Source organism: Podarcis tiliguerta, assembly GCF_965153285.1.
Source record: "Podarcis tiliguerta genome assembly, chromosome: 9".
NCBI classification, from domain to species: domain Eukaryota; kingdom Metazoa; phylum Chordata; class Lepidosauria; order Squamata; family Lacertidae; genus Podarcis; species Podarcis tiliguerta.
This window is the reverse complement of record NC_139542.1, coordinates 66,900,411-66,918,443: the sequence shown is the minus strand read 5'-3', so window position 1 is coordinate 66,918,443 and position 18,033 is coordinate 66,900,411. Positions and strand designations below refer to the sequence as shown.

Sequence of the window (18,033 nt, the reverse complement as noted above, 5' to 3'; positions counted from 1 at the left end):
CTCCGGTTAAGACTGCCGCCTTTCATTTCTATGAGAAGCCAGGTTTGGGGACAGGTAATAGCATAATGGCTACCTAAGAAACTACTCCTACACTTGCCAACATTTTATATTTCTTTTAACAAATCACAGGTGCTGAGCTTCAAATTTGCGGGCGTCTCAAACATTTTACCCACCCAAATGAAAGACTCGCAGAGTAGGCAAAACAAAAACGGAAATGAAGAAGGAAGGGGATTTGCTTAATCAAATTGGTATAGGCAACTAAGCAAGAAGAGCAGGTTACATAGCCACACTGCAAACCATCAATACCATAACTATCTATGACCATCATTTCACCTGGCTTGCTCCCCACCACCACCCAAATCATACCTACCTGGAAAAACGTTTCCACGTGTTGTCTCGGGGCATCTTCTTTGACAATAGGATAGGTGCATTTGCCCATCATATCATATATAGCTTTCATAATATCCAGCATTTCCTGTTGGGGAGGGAACAAAACATTAAAGTGAGCAGGAAAATATGCAGTGGAAAATGCACAGTTGGGAAAAGAGTAGCCTTGCTAGCATAGAAATGAAAAACCTTCCCAAAAATAAATTACAGGTGTTTCATTTGCAATGATGAAAAAGTAGTTCCTGATGCTTGAATACATGAACTGCTAGAAATCAACATTTCTTAAGTTGCTGGGTGTTGCAGCAGAAACACATTTTCCTGTAGAAATGCCATCTCTGGATAAATCAGATGTTTACAGGCCTACAGAAGCATTTTATCTGACATAGGTAAAGGGACCCCTGACTGTTAGGTCCAGTCGCGGATGACTCTGGGGTTGCGGCGCTCATCTCGCTTTATTGGCCAAGGTACAGCTTCCAGGTCATGTGGCCAGCATGACTAAGCCGCTTCTGGCGAACCAGAGCAGCGGTCGGAAACACCGTTTATCTTCCCGCAGGAAGTATTTATCTACTTGCACTTTGACGTGCTTTTGAACTGCTAGGTTGGTAGGAGCTGGGACCGAGCACACTATTTCCCCTAATATTCCACCTGCATCTTTCAAAAGCAATGTAAGAAATGGCCATCAGGTGGAAGCAGAAGACTGAGATAAACCCCACTGTGCCTCTTGTTTCAGGAATCATCATAGCAAACCCCTCCCATTATTGGAATACTGAGTGAATTCCATTTAAAGTAAGGAGACTCGGTCTTTATACTTAACAGAGGTTCAATTTGCATTGAAAAGAAAACACTAAACAAAGCCAAGCAGCTGGCAGGGACAAATCTGAATTCAATTTCATTTCAAATGGTTATTTGGCCAAATCAGACACTTGCTCACTCCCTCTTGTAGGTTTGCTGTCCTGCCGCCTTTTGCTATACTGAATTTTCTTCTTCTCTCCCTTGTTTGGAGAGAGTTTTCTTTCCGAGTGAGTACTCAAACTTGCAAATGTACACACATGCCGACAGAAATGGAATGACGGCAACTTTAGCGCTTGATTTGGCTGTTTGCATAACTTAGCCTGGGTGGGCAGGTGACTGGTGCACATGGAGAGGTTAGCTTGAGTGCGGAAGCAACCCAAGCAGATGCTTGAAGCAGAAGCATTTGGCAGTGTTATCACGAGGATCTCGCACTGGAGCAGAGGTGAGTGAGTCCCAATGTCCTGTATACAAGGGATCCTGTTATTCGCCTCTTAGACTACAGCCATTTGGGATAGCAGGAAGTCCCTAGTCCTGGAATTAATCTACTAAAACCAATAAACAGCAGCCCCGTTACACGCAATTAATGACAAGTGATGAAGATGAAGATGATGGCTAGCCGACCTAACCGGAAGAGTCCGCGACCAGAAGGAGGAGGAGTATCGGGAAGAATGGAATAAATTTAATGATTATGTAGTTAAATTTGCTAAGTTAAACTAACTGAAAATAGCTTGCAGATACTTAATGGGCTAAGGATTTTATTTATGTTAAGTGATGAATTAATATGTTTAATTTCATAAGGTGAAGATCTAAAGATGTTAATGCTTAAGTTAAATTTTATAAAAATTGGGATTTGGAAAACCGTTAAAAGGACATGCAATGAAATTCAACCAAAGGGAAGCGAGGAAGTCACTTAAAGTTAATAACTAATTTTCAATAAGGCTATGATTTATGTTTGTTTGTCTTGTGTGTGTGTGTGTGTGTGTGTGTGTGTGTGTGTGTTTGTTTGTTTATAATATTGTGAAAACTAATAAAAAATGGGGGGGGGGGGAATGACAAGTGTTTTCAAATTACAGTGAGTGAAATGGTCTCCTTACCTCTTTAGTTATACAGCCGTCCTTATTTATATCATACAGATTAAAAGCCCAGTTGAGTTTTTCTTGCACCGTCCCCCGGAGTAAAATTGAAAGGCCCATAACAAAATCCTGAAAGAGAGCAAGATGACGGATTAATAAAAGATCTATTTCCATCTATTTTGCTGTGAGTCCTGCAATGCAGAGGTTTGGACCTGGTGACCCTATACTTCTATTATCTCTGTGCGCGTGTGTCTGTGCTTGAGATGCAAAATTTGCCAACATAACAATGCTGCTTTTTAAAAAAATATCTGCAGAAACAAAAAGCAAACAAGGTTGTCCTCAAAACAGTATGGCAGTTTTGCCTCCATCCCTCGCATGGAAGACCCAAAGCATGAAAGCTGACAGTCCAAAGTTAGGGACCAATGGCTAAGTATAGAATAATAGAACTGTAGAGTTGGAAGGGACCATAATGGTCATCTAGACCAACCCCCTGCCATGCTGGTATCTTGAACTCGTGACCCTGGGATTAAGAGTCTCATGCTCTACTGACTGAGCTATCCCCGTCCCGGCAAGAAAAAGCACAAATATCAAAAGCAACTAAGGCTGAGCATGCAGGACTGCCCTATTGCACATACAGTGAATAACTATTTTATTACAGAGAATTCCTGATAACATTATAGAAGTGTAAAAACAGCCGCGAGTCACTTTGGGATTATTTATACTGGAGGGTGGCCTAAAATAGAACAAACAATAAGTGGTACATCCAATTTTGTATGAGAAAGTAGTCTTCTTCTGCACTTGTGCGTTAGCCTATGGGCAATAAACTCAATTAATTTAGTAATATAGAAGCTTCATCCCAAGAGGAATAAAAGTAATCTGAAAGTTACTGGGAATTTATTTCTGGTTGGCCACTGTGAGAGTAGGATGAAATAGTAGATGAGCCTTTGGCCTGATGTAGCAAGGCTCCCTTTATCTTTTTATGTAAAGCAAAAGCTACATCAAACAGAGCAAGGAAGGTGAGGTTGTATTTGCTGACCTCGATGCTGATCAATGAGTGATACTCTTGTGGGCTCTGCATATCGGGGGAAAACTCAGGAAAATGCAGACTCTTTCCCCAACCTCTAACCCAATCTAGCTAATTCATGGCACATCCTGATTTTATTGGCTTAAAACCCCAAGGGAAGAGGCTCCATGAGGCACTACAATCACTGGCAGCCCCGTTAGCACTCATTGGAATAAAGGATTAGAACCAGACTTACACACAGAGAGAACATTTGCTGGAGCTAAGTGCATGTTGGCCTGTGCAAAATGAAAATAACTTTCTTAACATAGCCAGTAACAAAGACCAAGATTGTGAAGGCCTGGTGCGTTCCTACATTTTATAAACATTATAATGCAGCAACATCCTAAAGAAAGCCAACAAAAAAATTACGGCTTTCTTGTGGCTGTTCTGTTGTGATGTGATAGGAAACAAGAAACCTAAATCTGGTCGTTCTGGTTGGCACGCTAATAGGACTGCGTCTGAAAATAGCTCTGTTGGTAAACCTGTTTGTTTTTCTCCCTGCCTATTCAAACTCGTACTCCTTTCAGAAATCTCCCGCTCTTCATACAACGTTCACAAGCACCAAAATACCGTTTGAGCTATAAGGGAGGCGAAAAGATGACCAAAAAAACCCTACTCCGTCATATTTTGCTCCAGACAATAGAAAGGAAGGATCAGGAGACAGGCACACAAAAGATTTAAGGGGATCTGTTTTGAAGCGCTGGTGCCACGAGCCTCTCTCTGGGCTCTGCCACTCTGAGATTAGAAAGGAAAGGGGAGATGTTCCCAAGGTGCAAATGAAGGCATCCGCCATTCTTCTGGTCGGCAGCATGAGCTTTCCCAAAGCCATTTTGACATGAGAGTTGACGCACAAGCATCCAGGGACAGGACTGGGAATTGCCTGTGATCAAACAAACCTAGCAATAGGTCCCCTATATTTTCGCCCCTGTCTGTTGAAAAGAATGTGTAAGGAACACTTCGATGGAGGGAAAGAGAACCGAGGTAAACAAACGGCGTCTCTCTCTTTTTCAACAGGGTTAGCGCATATTTCACTTGTGTCATCTGAGGAAACCAGACGGGGATTATTTATTCACCCCTAGCAACATAGCAGATTTATATCTGAGCCTAAGAACATTTACTTAGAGATGTACATGCTACTGATTTCAAAACAGCTTACATGTAAGGGACTGAGCTTTTGGGTCACAACCTTAAAGGCTTTATCCAGCATATTGCTAGAAAATACTTTAGAATTCCAAGCCTGGTCACTTCTGGCAGACACTACCCCTATTTTAAAAGAAAAACACTCGTCCTCATGGAAAATAATCACTACTAGACTTATTTTAATCTCACATTTAGAATAACATATAGAAACAAGGAATGTATTGGAAGACGAAGGAAGTTGAAGATGAAGAATTGACCCTGGCAAATTAAAAGATCTGCCTTTTCCACATCCTTTTCCTTCTTTCTCTAGTTTCATAGCAGAACTCATTTTAACCTTTTCCTAACTGATATAAATTCGTCAGGGAACAGGGGAATGAAGGTAGAAGGGCTAGATAAATCAGAATTTGTCTAAGGTAATATTTTATTGGCTTTTACTATGCTATTAAAGCATCGGTTAATCTTTGCATATTTAGTAAAATGTTGATACAATTATGAGCTTTTACAGTAATTTCTGTTTCTTTCTTAGAGTAAAGGTAAAGGTAAAGGTACCCCTGCCCGTCTCAGGCCAGTCGTCTCCAACTCTAGGGTTGTGCGCCCATCTCACTTAAGAGGCCGGGGGCCAGCGCTGTCCGGAGACACTTCCGGGCCACGTGGCCAGCGTGACAAAGCTGCTATGGCAAGCCAGCACCAGCGCAGCACACGGAAACGCCGTTTACCTTCCCGCTATAAATTGGTACCTATTTATCTACTTGCACTTAGGGGTGCTTTCGAACTGCTAGGTGGGCAGGAGCTGGGACCGAACAACGGGAGCTCACCCCGCCGCAGGGATTTGAACCGCCGACCATGCAATCAGCAAGCCCTAGGCACTGAGGTTTTACCCACAGCGCCACCTGCGTCCCTTTTCTTGGAGTAAATCCTGCTAAATCCAGATTGCAAGTATAGATACAACACATTCCATTTAAGACCTTTCTGATCTATCTTTTTTTATAAATTTCAGCTTCTTTGTTGTAAATGAAACTTTGAAAAGTTATGATACTTCAGAAAACTGAAGTGCAGCCCTGTTGAACTCTGTGGGAGAGTTCTGAAAAATATGCTTAACCCTCTCACTGGAATCAAAGGCACTTTAAACTTTGGCTGGATCAGATCCTACTAGAGAAACCAGGTGACAAGAACAGAAATAAACAGGCTTACCTCAAAACTCACACTTCCGTTGTGATCTGTGTCAAATGCGTTGAACAGAAAATGTGCGTATGTTGTGGAATCTGCAATGTAAACAAGGTTGTTCCTCATTAATTGCATGAATAAAGAAGTTCAATTCAGCAGCCTTATAAAGAAGAATATTTCTCCCCCAACCAGTGGAATTCAGCGCCAGGCTTTAATACTTTAATTTACTGGGAACATTTAGGGAACTAGTCCATTTACCATACACCACTGCCCCCAACTAATTATTATTTTCCTCTGTTATGAGAATTATAAGGTCTAAGATATAAAATGTCCATGGATGCAACAGGCAAACACATGCATGGATCTATAAACCACATGTCTGAAACAGTACACAAAAACAGTCCTGAAACCATTTTGACTCTCCCAAATTGACCTCAAATGTTTCTCTGCAAGGAGGAAGGAAATGGAAAAACCTCCCCATTGTCTCTTTGCTCACAAATCCTGTCTTAAAGGTATATATTTGTGTATGAATAGGGACGCGGGTGGCGCTGTGGGTTAAACCACAGAGCCTAGGACTTGCCGATCAGAAGGTTGGCGGTTCGAATCCCCGTGATGGGGTGAGCTCCCGTTGCTCGATCCCTGCTCCTGCCAACCTAACAGTTCAAAAGCATGTCAAAGTGCAAGTAAATAAATAGGTAGCGCTCTGGCGGGAAGGTAAACGACGTTTCCGTGCGCTGCTCTGGTTTGCCAGAAGCGGCTTAGTTATGCTGGCCACATGACCTGGAAGCTGTACGCTGGCTCCCTCAGCCAATAAAGCGAGATGAGCGCCACAACCCCAGAGTCAGCCACGACTGGACCTAATGGTCAGGGGTCCCTTTACCTTTAGGGTGCGCCTGTGACCTGGATTAAGGAACTGAGTATTTACCACCACAAAAGAATGGCCAGGATGCCCAGGTAATGCAGTCAGTGACCATTATCAGGTATCCTGGCAGACAGGTTTTCTGCTGTAGGTCGCCCCTTCTGTGAAGTATGTATGGTGTTTTGGGGGATGGTCTTGAGCTACAGGCTGGGCAATTTTAAAAGTCTATATAACGGCTTGCGCACCATTGTTCTAGGTTCCTCCTCCCTCCTGCGTGTGGTGAGTGGGGACCCTGTTGCAACAGTTTAATAAAGATCAGGCTTACTAGCTGCTTTGCTTCTCAATATTCTCTGGTTGGCCTCTGTTATTTTCTCCTACCGATAGAGAACCTACATAAGGACTCTAAACGGGCCCTTGGATACCCCATAAGGGAAAAGGAGCAGTTTTTCTTATAACACCTCTTTCAATAAATATTAGCCAGAAGTCCTCAGAAAAAACAGACCAAGTGGCATGAGCTGTGCTTTGGCTATTATCCAAATACTATCCAGAAATTGTTTATGGATCTGTATTTCTATTTCCACAGAAAATACCTTAGAGATGCACAGATCAAGTCCAAGCACTGGAACATATGCAAAGATGCATGCATGCATTTAAGCACATGTGAATCTCTAGACTGGTGTGTGTGTGTCTATTGCTGCGGAGCTAATTTAAGTATCTCAAATTCTGCATTCTCAGAATTCTCAGAATATTTCATAATTCAGTTTGAAAAGGAAGAGGGTAATATTCAGCAAAGTTCACCAAAGCCTTGCTTTTTGTTATGTTCAAGGTTAAAGTAAGGTGTGTATTCCAAGAACATCTGTTGATATTAACTTCCTTTTCTGCAACACATAGTAGCTATAGATAGCGATATTATCACATACTCTTATTCACATTTCTTTAAAGACTCATCACATTTTTTAAATAACAGCTGTCAAAAGATCACTTGTGATTTTGATCACCATCATCATAATTAATGGATGCAGTCCAACCAAAATGTAGCACTTTATAGGGTGGAAGAAATGCTATAAATAAGTCAGAAATCGAATTGTTATAGCAAAAGAAAAAAAAAAAGGCTACAGAAATTCACAAACTTTTTTTTTGCTCTCTACCGCCATCTGGTGTTGCATGTTTATAACGAATTCAAAACACTGCTTTTTCACTAATGTAGCTGAGTCCACAGTTAACATTCCCAATGAAATCAATTGATGCTGTCTAACAACAACATTAAAAATACTGTACTATGCTGTAAGAGTTTAAAATATTCAGAAATGCACTATATAGAAGATATTATTGATTATGTTATAGATAATATGCTATGACAGGAAAAAGAATTTCAGAGGAGAAGAAAGGTTCACAAAGGCCTAAAGGTCCCACACCTATAAACATTCAGAATTAAACTGAAACCCATCAATCAACAGTATATTTGCACACCACTGTTTTTAAACCTCATAAAAAACTATGCCGGTGTTATCAGCAACCTTTTGTTTCGTTTTCGTTTAAAGTTTGTTGATTATCATTTTTATAGGATGGTTGTTAGCTGCCTAGAATTTTTGAATGGAAATAAAGTATTTCCAATGAAACCAATCTTATTTGAATAAAAGGATTTCAATCTTTATTTAGCATGCATATCTAGACTAGTACAGAGGCCCATTTCATTTTCTGAAGACATCTGAAGGCAGCCCTGTTTAGGGAAGTCTTTAACCTTTGAAATTTTATTCTGTTTTAAATCTTCTGTTGGGAGCTGCCCAGAATGGCTGGGGAAACCCAGCCAGATGTGCGGGGTAGAAATAAATAAATCAGTTGTTGTTGCTTGTTGTTGTTGTTTCTACAATAGCTGGTGTACAGTATATAACATAGCACCATGAGGAATTTTGCTACATCAAACCATTGCCTCTTCTTCCTTCCTTCCTAATAGAAGCATCTAAGGAGGGGAGTAAAAACAAACTGTAACAGTCAAACCACCCAATTCCATGTTCTGCCTGTCTTGTGCTGGCCAGAATGGAAGGTGCGCAGGGTTGGCTGAAATGAAAAGATATATATCAGAACCAGGCCTGGCACAATCCCCACCCCCATGCACCGTCCTGGTGGTGGTTGGGGAGAATGGGAGGGCTGTGGATGCCATGGGCTCAAACTTTCCTCCAATCCATCTGTGTCCCTTTTGCCATTCCAATGGCAAAGCGAGAACAGTGGAAGGCAAATGGCGGAGGTCCTTTTCAACGTGGCTGGGAGGAACCAGAAAGAGGGAGATTTGCAAAATCCTACAGTACCCGGAATATCCTCCTGGGAGCCATAGGATTGCTGTCTTCTAATGGTGATCCTGATTTGTAGGATCCTGAATTAATTAGAATTTTATTCCCTATATAATTAACCAGTTTGAACACTATTTTCTTCTTTCATTTCTTGCATTTTCCTCTTTATTGGTATGTGGTAATTTAAAAAATAAATAGGAAAACAAGCAATGCGTGCTTTCATTGTGTCATTTGTCAGATCGCAGCCACTGAACAGAATCAAAGGTTTTAAACCACACTCTGCATAAATCAATAAAGACGAATACAAGATTTACAGGACTTTACCTTTAATACATTTCAGTTAATTCCAGTGGTTTCACAGCCTTCATTCAGTAAAATATCCAAGGCAGTGAAGACAATTGTGATTAAACATAAGCCAAAGGTTGTAGTCCTTAAGCTTTTAATTAGAGCTACTTAATGTGATTTCTCTCCCACTAAGTCTGGAATATAAATCAGGACAGAGAGGGGGAGTGTTTCAGGTTTTTCTTTAAAAAAAATAAAATAAGGTTTCTGGTTTTGTACCCAGTAATGGTAACTAGCCGCCCAGAGTGGCTGGGGAAACTCAGCCAGATGGGCGGGGTATAAATAATAAATTTTTTATTATTATTATTATTATTATTATTATTATTATTATTATTATTATATATTAGCATTCTGACAGGTGGCAGCAGGAAGCAATACAGAGTGCTAACATCTTAAGAGACTCAGACCATGCAATATCAGGGTCCAATAGCTTCATTCTTGGTGCATTGGCACATTCACAGCAACTACACATCAGATCTAATCAGACGTCGGAGGGTAGACTTATTACTTTGGTGGTTGAGAAGGTGGGGCTGGAGTGGTACCTTAAATGTTCACCTTGGTTCAGGTGGTGGGGTGGAATGGTTAAAGTGGTTAAAGCCTATAAGAAAACAAATTAAATTTGGAAAGCCGGAGCGTCACGGTCTTACTCAACTGACCTTAGCATAATGGAAAACCTACACCAGAAACCAACAAGCCTGTTTTAACCAGGTTTCTTATTTTTCTTTTTGTAATGTCTGTTTTTGAACACACACACACACACACACACACACACACACTGCTGAGGGTGTTTTGAACAATGGGAGGCACCTACTTTTTAACATCCAGATAAAACAAAATAATAATCTGGAACTGTTGTTGTTGACAATTAAGGCTGACTTCCATTAGCTCCACAAAATTCTGCCCGTCTTGCTAGGAAGCTGTCTTATACCAAGTTAGGCCATTGAGTATAGCTGACACGAACTGGGATTATTTATTATTGCTATTATTTATTGCATTTATATCCTACTTGTTTTCCTTCTAAGGAGATCGAGGTGGCGCACATGGTCCCCGCTCCCCATTTAAGCCCCACAACAACCCTGTGAGGTGGGTTGGGCTGAGAGGTAGTGACTGGCCCAAGGTCAACCAGTGAGCTTCATGTTAGGTGGGGACTTGAACCCTGCTCTCCCAGGATCATGTCCGACAGACACTCTAACCACTGCACCACACTGGCCCTCCATGAGATTCTTCTCTGGGATTTCAGACAGGGGACATTCCCAGAGTCCCTTGGAGATGCTCAACAGTGGGCAAAAGATTCCTGCATTGCAGAGGGTTGGACTAGATGCCCATTGTGGTTCCTTCCAACTCTTAAGATTCTATGAACATTGGGACACACGAGACACAAATCCGCCTGCATGCAAAGCAGATGTTGGACCACCAAGCTGTGGTTCTCCCCCTTGTGCCTTTTTTTCACAACATGAGAAAGTGAATGAATGGCATCTTCAGCTGGAAAGATCTGGTGAAGAACGTCTTAAGAGCACGAGATTGTGAGCAACTCCTATTCAATTCAACGGGACTTGCCCAAGAGAAATCCCCAATGGATTGCTCTTAAAGAACGACGAGTGAAAACACAATTATACCCTGGCCATGTAGCTGATAAAATATACAAAGGGGGAAAACGTTGAAGACAGAGAAGCCGTAATAAATGCTAGAAGAAAATATTGAGTAACGAGAGGGAAAAGAAGACTAAGTGGGTGATTGCATATGACCCACACTATACTCAAATGTATAAGATCTGGAAATTACCAGTGACAAATGCCCAGTTTTGTTGAGCGGGAGAAAGCAGCAGGCTTAGCAAAACAAAGGAAAACCCACAGAGATAATTGGGGAATCTCAAATCCACACCAGCTTTAGGATTTGACTCACGGTTAAACTGCCGCCTACATTTCCTTCTGCGCACACAAATGTAAGATACTGTAGGAGGGGAATAATTGTGAACATACAGGCACATATAGAGCTTATAAAGAATTATCTACTGTGTTGCCAGTTCTCAAGAACTCGCAGCAATTTCGCAGAAGGGTGGGCCCTCTTAAATCTCCAACTTTTATTTTCACAATTAAAGACTCTTTATCAGCTAGAACACTTGGAACAGGCAAGCTTAAACTCTTCAATGAGGGCTTTATTTTAGATTTTGGAGATTAGGGTGGCAAAGAGATTTCAGTAGAGGGAGCACGGCAAGGTTCTAAGGCCAGCTCTTGAATGGATTCAAATTAAATCGCAAGAACAACAAAGGAAAAAACCCCTATGCAAATGTTAAGAGCACTTGTAGTTAATTTCTTTTTCTATGGTTCATTATATGTGTAGCAATGTCGGGAATATAATTAAGATATTCACACGCAAACATATGACAGACTCTAGATGGCCCTGATGGCTACCCATTTAACAGAGAACCAAAGTCTGCAATGAGAGTTGGAGGAAAGTTAATGGGCCTTTCTTATAGACACTTCGGGGCTAAATAATATTTTGACTTTTTGGATACTGTTTGAAAAAAAAATGGAGCCTCGCTGTTCCATGCTATGGCCTTGTAGAGTGAATACAGTCGTACCTTGGATCCTGAATGCCTTGCGAGTCAAACGTTTTGGCTCCCTAACGCCGCAAACCCAGAAGTGAGTGTTCTGGTTTGCGAACATTCTTTAGAACCCGGATGTCCGACGGGGCTTCAGTGGCTTCCGATTGGCTGCAGGAGCTTCCTGCAGCCAATCGGAAGCCACGCTTTGGTTTCCAAACATTTTGGAAGTCGAACGGACTTGCAGAACAGGTTCCGTTTGACTTCCGAGGAACGACTGTATTCCAAAGTTGCAGCTAAGAAGCCCCTCTGATAAAGTGTTTTTCGCTTGAGTGGACATACAGTGCTCTGAAGATCTGCCTGCTTACTTGCTTTAATATTAAGATGCTGGGAATTTAACAGAGAAGAGAAATGAATGAATGATGGATATCTACATATCTTGTTGACTTTTAATCTAACCTTACTTTTAACTTTTTTTTTAATCCATTCTACTTTATTACTATCCAAGAAACCATATCTTTATAATATTTGTCCCTTGTCTAAGTCATGGATGGGGAGCTGGATCTGGGTGGTGGACCAAGTCATGATCTCCCCCACCCTGTGGTAATCGCATGGTAAAAGGTAAAGGACCCCTGGACGGTTAAGTCCAGTCAAAGGCGACTATGGGGTTGTGGCACATCTCGCTTTCAGGCCAAGGGAGCCAGTGTTTGTCCACAGACAGCTTTCCGGGTCATGTTGTAAGCAGGACTAAACCGCTTCTGGCACAACAGGACACTGTGACGGAAACCAGAGCGCACAGAAACACCATTTACTTGTATTTGCGTGCTTTCGAACTGCTAGGTTGGCAGAACTGGGACAGAGCAATGGGAGCTCACCCCGTCGTGGGGATTCAAACTCCAACCTTCTGATCAGCAAGCCCAAGAGGCTCAGTGGTTTAGACCAGTGTTTCCCAACCTTGGGCCTCCAGCTGTTTTCGAACTACAATTCCCATCATCCCTGACCACTGGTCTTGCTAGCGGAGGATTATGGGAGTTGTAGTCCAAAAACAACTGGAGGCCCAAGGTTGGGAAATGCTGGTTTAGACAACACCATGACATCAGGTGGGCTTTTTTGCCCTGTGCTTGCAGAGCCCATTTCAAAGCGCTCCACAAGATAGAAAGGGGCTTAGCAAGACCTGACAATGTGCTTTGCACAAAGTCAGAGACCTGACTTTGAAGTGCTTTGCACAGGTGCTTTTCAAGCACCGCCAATCAGATGATTTAAGCAGAACCCCCTCCTGCTGCAGTTTCCCCAAAGCTCAGTACTGAGTTTTGCAAGACCCTACCCACTTGGGCTCCTTTGGGACCTCAAGGCTTTGTTAGTAAACAGGGCGACAGGGAATATATGAATTTAACTATTGCTTTTGTTACTTGTCCAGAGCCTTTGGGATGGAGCAAGCTGTACATCTAAGCAAACAAATTGCAGATGGTGTGCTTTTATAAATAGATATTGCTAGTAGGTATTTCCACTCTTTAATTAAAACCCCGAAGTACTTCTGTCCACCCATTAAGTAGTATAAAAGGCTTAATTAACTAGAACAACAACCTGTTTAGGCCAAATTTCAAAGCAATTATGGCAATTGGTTGTGCATGCAAACAAGACTAATTATGCGCAGAGTACTCACCTCCCTGTGGGAAGAACTGAGAGTAAATCTCTTTGAAGGTCTCTTCATTAACAATCCCACTGGGACATTCCTAAGGAAAGTGGCAAGGAAGGCATATGAATAACATGCCCATGTACAAATTGTACAAGAGACTGCAAACAGCGAGGATTTCACCACTACCAAACAAGAGATTTCGAAAACTACAAAAGTTCTTTTCTGCTAAAGGGGCCAAAGCCTGTCCAGACTCTACTTCTCCAGAAGTTCACATACGAGCTCCCCCCATCTCCTAGCAGGGATATTCACTGCAAGGAGAAATGTGAGTAGCATTGTTATATTCCTGACACATTCTACGCTGCTTGCATTAAAATAAGTTGAGCTGATATCTGCAGTGATCAGTGTGATCTTGATATCCTGATTCAAAGAGGAACTAGAAAGATACTGTATTTTTCGCTCTATAAGATGCACCAGACCATAAGATGCACCTAGTTTCTGGAGGAGGAAAACAAGAAAAAAAAAAAATTCTGAATCCCAGAAGCCAGAACAGCAAGAGGGATCGCTGCGCAGTGAAAGCAGCAATCCCTCTTGCTGTTCTGGCTTCTGTGATAGCTGCACAGCCTGCATTCACTCCATAAGACACACACACATTTCCCCTTACTTTTTAGGAGGGAAAAAGTGAGTCTTATAGAGCAAAAAATACACTAATTTGCTGAGCAAAGTGAGGCTATTGGAAGGACTGGCATCGGTCAGGGGCACACCGTTATGTTTCAACCCTACCTTGATCTCTGCCCCCATTTACAAAAGATGTACAGTGCACCAAACTATAATACAGTAGTACCTTGGTTCTCGAACTTAATCCGTTCTGGAAGTCCGTTCCAAAACCAAAACATTCCAAAACCAAGGCACGCTTTCCCACAGAAAGTATTGCAAAATGGAATTCATTAAGCCATTCCAGGCTGTTGAAAAACTACCCCTAAAATGCTTCTCCCCACTGTCCCAGTCAGTGCGATCTTTCGATCTCTCTCTCTCTCACATCAAAGCAGATGGTCTGCAGAGCGCTGCCGGGATGCTTCTCCCCACCTCCCCAATCAGCGTGGTCTCTCTAAAAATGGAAGCGCAACACTAAAAACGGAAGCTCAGGACACGTTTGACTTCCAAAAAATAATTCGAGAACCGGAACGCTCACTTCCGGGTTTGCGACGTTCGGGTTCTAAGTTGTTCGTAAACTAGGCTGTTCGAGAACCAAGGTATCACTGTATCTGCTTTTATAACTGAGATTTTAGAACAAAGGTTGTTGAGCATTTTTAGGATGCAATTCTACATATCAAGTTTGTAGTGCAGCTTGAGGCTTGCACACACCTGTTTTCAAGAAGACCAAAAATATGCAGAACATGCCTTTTTTTGTGATCAGGTCAGTTGCCTGAGGGTGTTGTGAGACTTGGCTCTGTTTTTGAGGGGCGAGTAGGGTTGGTGGCCGAGAACAGAAACTAAAGGTGATATGAAGGTTCTCAGGAAATGGGTTGTGGAAATCATTTTCTTGGGAAACAAACTACTGCTTTGATTGGCTGAAAGATGAAAGGCACAAGTGTTTTGTAGATAAGGTTGCTAGAGAGAAAACGAAGAAAGGGAGCTGTTTCTGTTTGTTTAGCTATCGCTATCAAAAGCAGAAGGGAAGCCAGACACACACTCAAGATATGACTTCATCAGACATAATGAAAATAGCACCCAATGCACCTTAAAAGAGAAATAACTTCCCAACTGAAGCTACTGAGAAACTAGCTGTACCTGAACAATGGGCGGAGGGGCACAGCAATGATACACATTCCTACGTATCAAAACCCTGTGTACTCCTTGGTCCTGAATGGGTAAACTGTGCCCCTGAAGGACCAGGTGTGCAGCCTGGGAGTCATTTTGAATTCTCAGCTGTCCATGGAGGTGCAGGTCAATTCTGTGTCCAGGGCAGCTGTCTACCAGCTCCATCTGGTTTGTTGGCTGAGACCCTATCTGCCTGCAGACTGTCTTGCCAGAGTGGTGCATGCTCTGGTTATCTCCTGCTTGGACAACTTCAATGCTACTTTTGAAGGTGACTCAGAAACTACAACTCATCCAGAATGCAGCAGCTAGGCAGGTGATTGGGAGTGGCTGCTGGGACCACACAACACCGGTCCTAAAGGATCTACCCTGGCTTCCAGTGCATTTCTGAGTGCGATTTAAAGTGTTAGTGCTGACCATTAAAGCCCTAAGTGGCCTCGGCCCAGTATACCTGAAGGAGCATCTCCACCCCCATTGTTCAGCCTGGACACTGAGGTCCAGCTCTGAGGGCCTTCTGGCAGTTCCCTCACTGCGAGAAGCAAGGTTACAGGGAACCAGGCAGAGGGCCTTCTCGGCTGTGGCACCGACCCTGTGGAACACCCTCTCATCAGATGCCAAAGAGATAAACAGCTATTTGACTTTTAGAAGACACCCAAAGGCATCCCTGTTCAGGGAAGTTTTTAATGGCTGGTGTTTTATTGTGCTTTTAATATTTTGTTAGGACCCACCCAGAGTGGCTCGGCAACCTAGACAGATGGGTGGCATATAAATAAAATAATAATACTTATTGTTATTGTTATTATAAAATGAAATGAAAGTTATTACTTCAGCCATGTGAGTTCAGGTTTCACCATGCAGGGCTTTCAAAATATTCTCTTTAGTTACATACTCTGCCATTTATAAAGTACCCATAGGTCATTATTGTTGTGTATTGAGTCAAAGGATTTTATATCTGTATTATTATTGTCTATATTTGCATTAGGGTAAAGTAACTGCCTTTTGGTTTCAGGGGGTACAGCTACTATTGGTTCATTTAAACTGCTGTATTTGGATCCTCTGTCTTATTGGTTTCCTCCAAAAGGCAGGACTGTGATTGCCTGATATTGTTCCCGCCAAAATGTATCCTTTCTAGCTAGTCCCCTGTCCCTATAAATGTAGCTTTCCCCTCCTCAGTCTTCAGTCTTGTTTGCTGTAATAAAGAAGTGTTACTAGAGAACTGTCTCCAGCAGATTATGTCAAGAGAGCTGAAATCACAAACCCCACGTCACAACAACTGGCGACGAAGGTGGGATCCGGAATGCTGAGGAGCGGTTAAACGCAGCCCTGCCTCAGAGTCCGGATTGCAGCTAAGAACAAGACTCACTGGCCAGCTGAGAAGACGACCCTGCCACAGGACAATGGAGAGTCCAAGGGTATTGGAGCCCTTCCAGCCATCAGAGCCCCACACGTGGGAAGACTACGTCGAACGCTTCGAGTTCTTCGCAGTGGCTCAAGGGATCACCGATGCCAGCAAAAGAAGGGCCACATTCCTGAGCTACTGTGGGCCTGAGACCTTCAAGCTGGCCAAGGCATTGCTTGCTCCAGCGAAGCTAAGTGAGACATCTCTCAAAGATATTCTTGCCTGCCTAACAAGCCATTTGGCGCCTACTGAGACCAAGATGGCCCGGCGGATGGAGTTTCATGAGAGGCAGCAGCGTGCTGGGGAGTCTGTATCTGCATTTCTAGCTGAACTGCGGAAGCTCGCTCAGCACTGCGACTTCCAAAATCTGGAAGAGACTCTCCTGGATCGGTTTATCGGTGGTCTGAGCAGCAAGAAAGCCAGAAGACGCATCGTGGCTAAAGAAGAGGTTACCCTTGCTTCAGCCTTGAAGGAGGCCACCGCCACGGAGAATTATGAAAGAGAGGAGCTTGATGCCAGTCGCAAGGCCCCTAAGCCACAGATAGAAGTTGCGCATGCCATGGACGAGCTAGAGGCTACTCCGAGCCAGAGCCCAGTCCGTGGGGTCGAGTCAGTGCGTCAGGCCTGCACAGTGCACAAAGATCACCGAGGCAGGTGTCCAGGTTGTGGCGGAAACCATGAGCGGAAGAGTTGTCGTTTCCGGGATGCTATGTGCCGGACGTGCGGGAAGACAGGTCACATCGCCAGGGTCTGTAGATCGGCGGCGTTGGGAGCGACAGGAACACCTAGACTGGAGCATCGCAGACCGCCCACAGCAACCCATTTTCTAAAGGACTGCCACTATGTAACGGAGATCAACGGGAGGGTCGTGCAGTTCCCAGCGCAAGGCAAGGCACACGTCAAGGTGAAGATTGAGGGTCAGCAGTGCGACATGGAGGTGGACTCCGGATCTGGATTCACTATCGTGTCGGACCAGACCGCGAGGACATTCTTCCCCAGGGGTAAGTTGCCCCCTCTGGAGCCCTTCCCGGCAACCTTGCAGTCATACTCAGCGGGCCGCATCCATGTTATGGGAATGTGTGCCGTGAGAGTTCAGTTCCGGGACAAACAGGCTGTACTCAAACTGGTGATTGCGAAGGGCAGTCGCCCCAGTCTCCTGGGCACTGACTGGTTCCCCGCCCTGGGACTGAGTATATCAGGGCTTAATTCAATCCAAACCTGCCCTGAGATGAGCGAGGCATTATGCAAAGAGTTTGCTGGTCTCTTTAATGGAAAACTGGGTTGTTATAAAGGGCCCCCAGTTGACTTCGAGTTGGACCCTGGGGTGGCCCCAATCCGACTCAAACCAAGGCGAGTGCCATTTGCACTGCAACCCAAGATCGAAGCAGAGCTGGATAAATTGGTCAAGCAGGGAGTTCTCTCACCCGTGGACTCTGCTAAGTGGGAGACTCCAATCGTCACGCCCCTTAAAGCAAATGGGGAAGTCAGGATCTGTGCAGATTACAAATGTACTATCAATAAGGCACTCAGGGG

At 43.5% G+C, this 18,033-nt stretch overlaps 1 protein-coding gene across 14 annotated transcripts in view; it reads right to left on the bottom strand.

The window, feature by feature from the left end:
- KCNIP4 (potassium voltage-gated channel interacting protein 4) overlaps positions 1 to 18,033 on the bottom strand; it is a 383,464-nt gene that overhangs the window by 2,473 nt on the left and 362,958 nt on the right. For all 14 annotated transcript variants that reach the window (XM_083458476.1, XM_083458481.1, XM_083458477.1 and 11 more), the window contains 4 exons: positions 13,314 to 13,383; positions 5,647 to 5,717; positions 2,274 to 2,381; positions 371 to 475 (listed from right to left, as the gene is read on the bottom strand). In XM_083458476.1, coding sequence (XP_083314602.1) covers positions 371 to 475; positions 2,274 to 2,381; positions 5,647 to 5,717; positions 13,314 to 13,383 — 354 coding nt within the window. The remainder of the gene's footprint in view (positions 1 to 370; positions 476 to 2,273; positions 2,382 to 5,646; positions 5,718 to 13,313; positions 13,384 to 18,033) is intronic.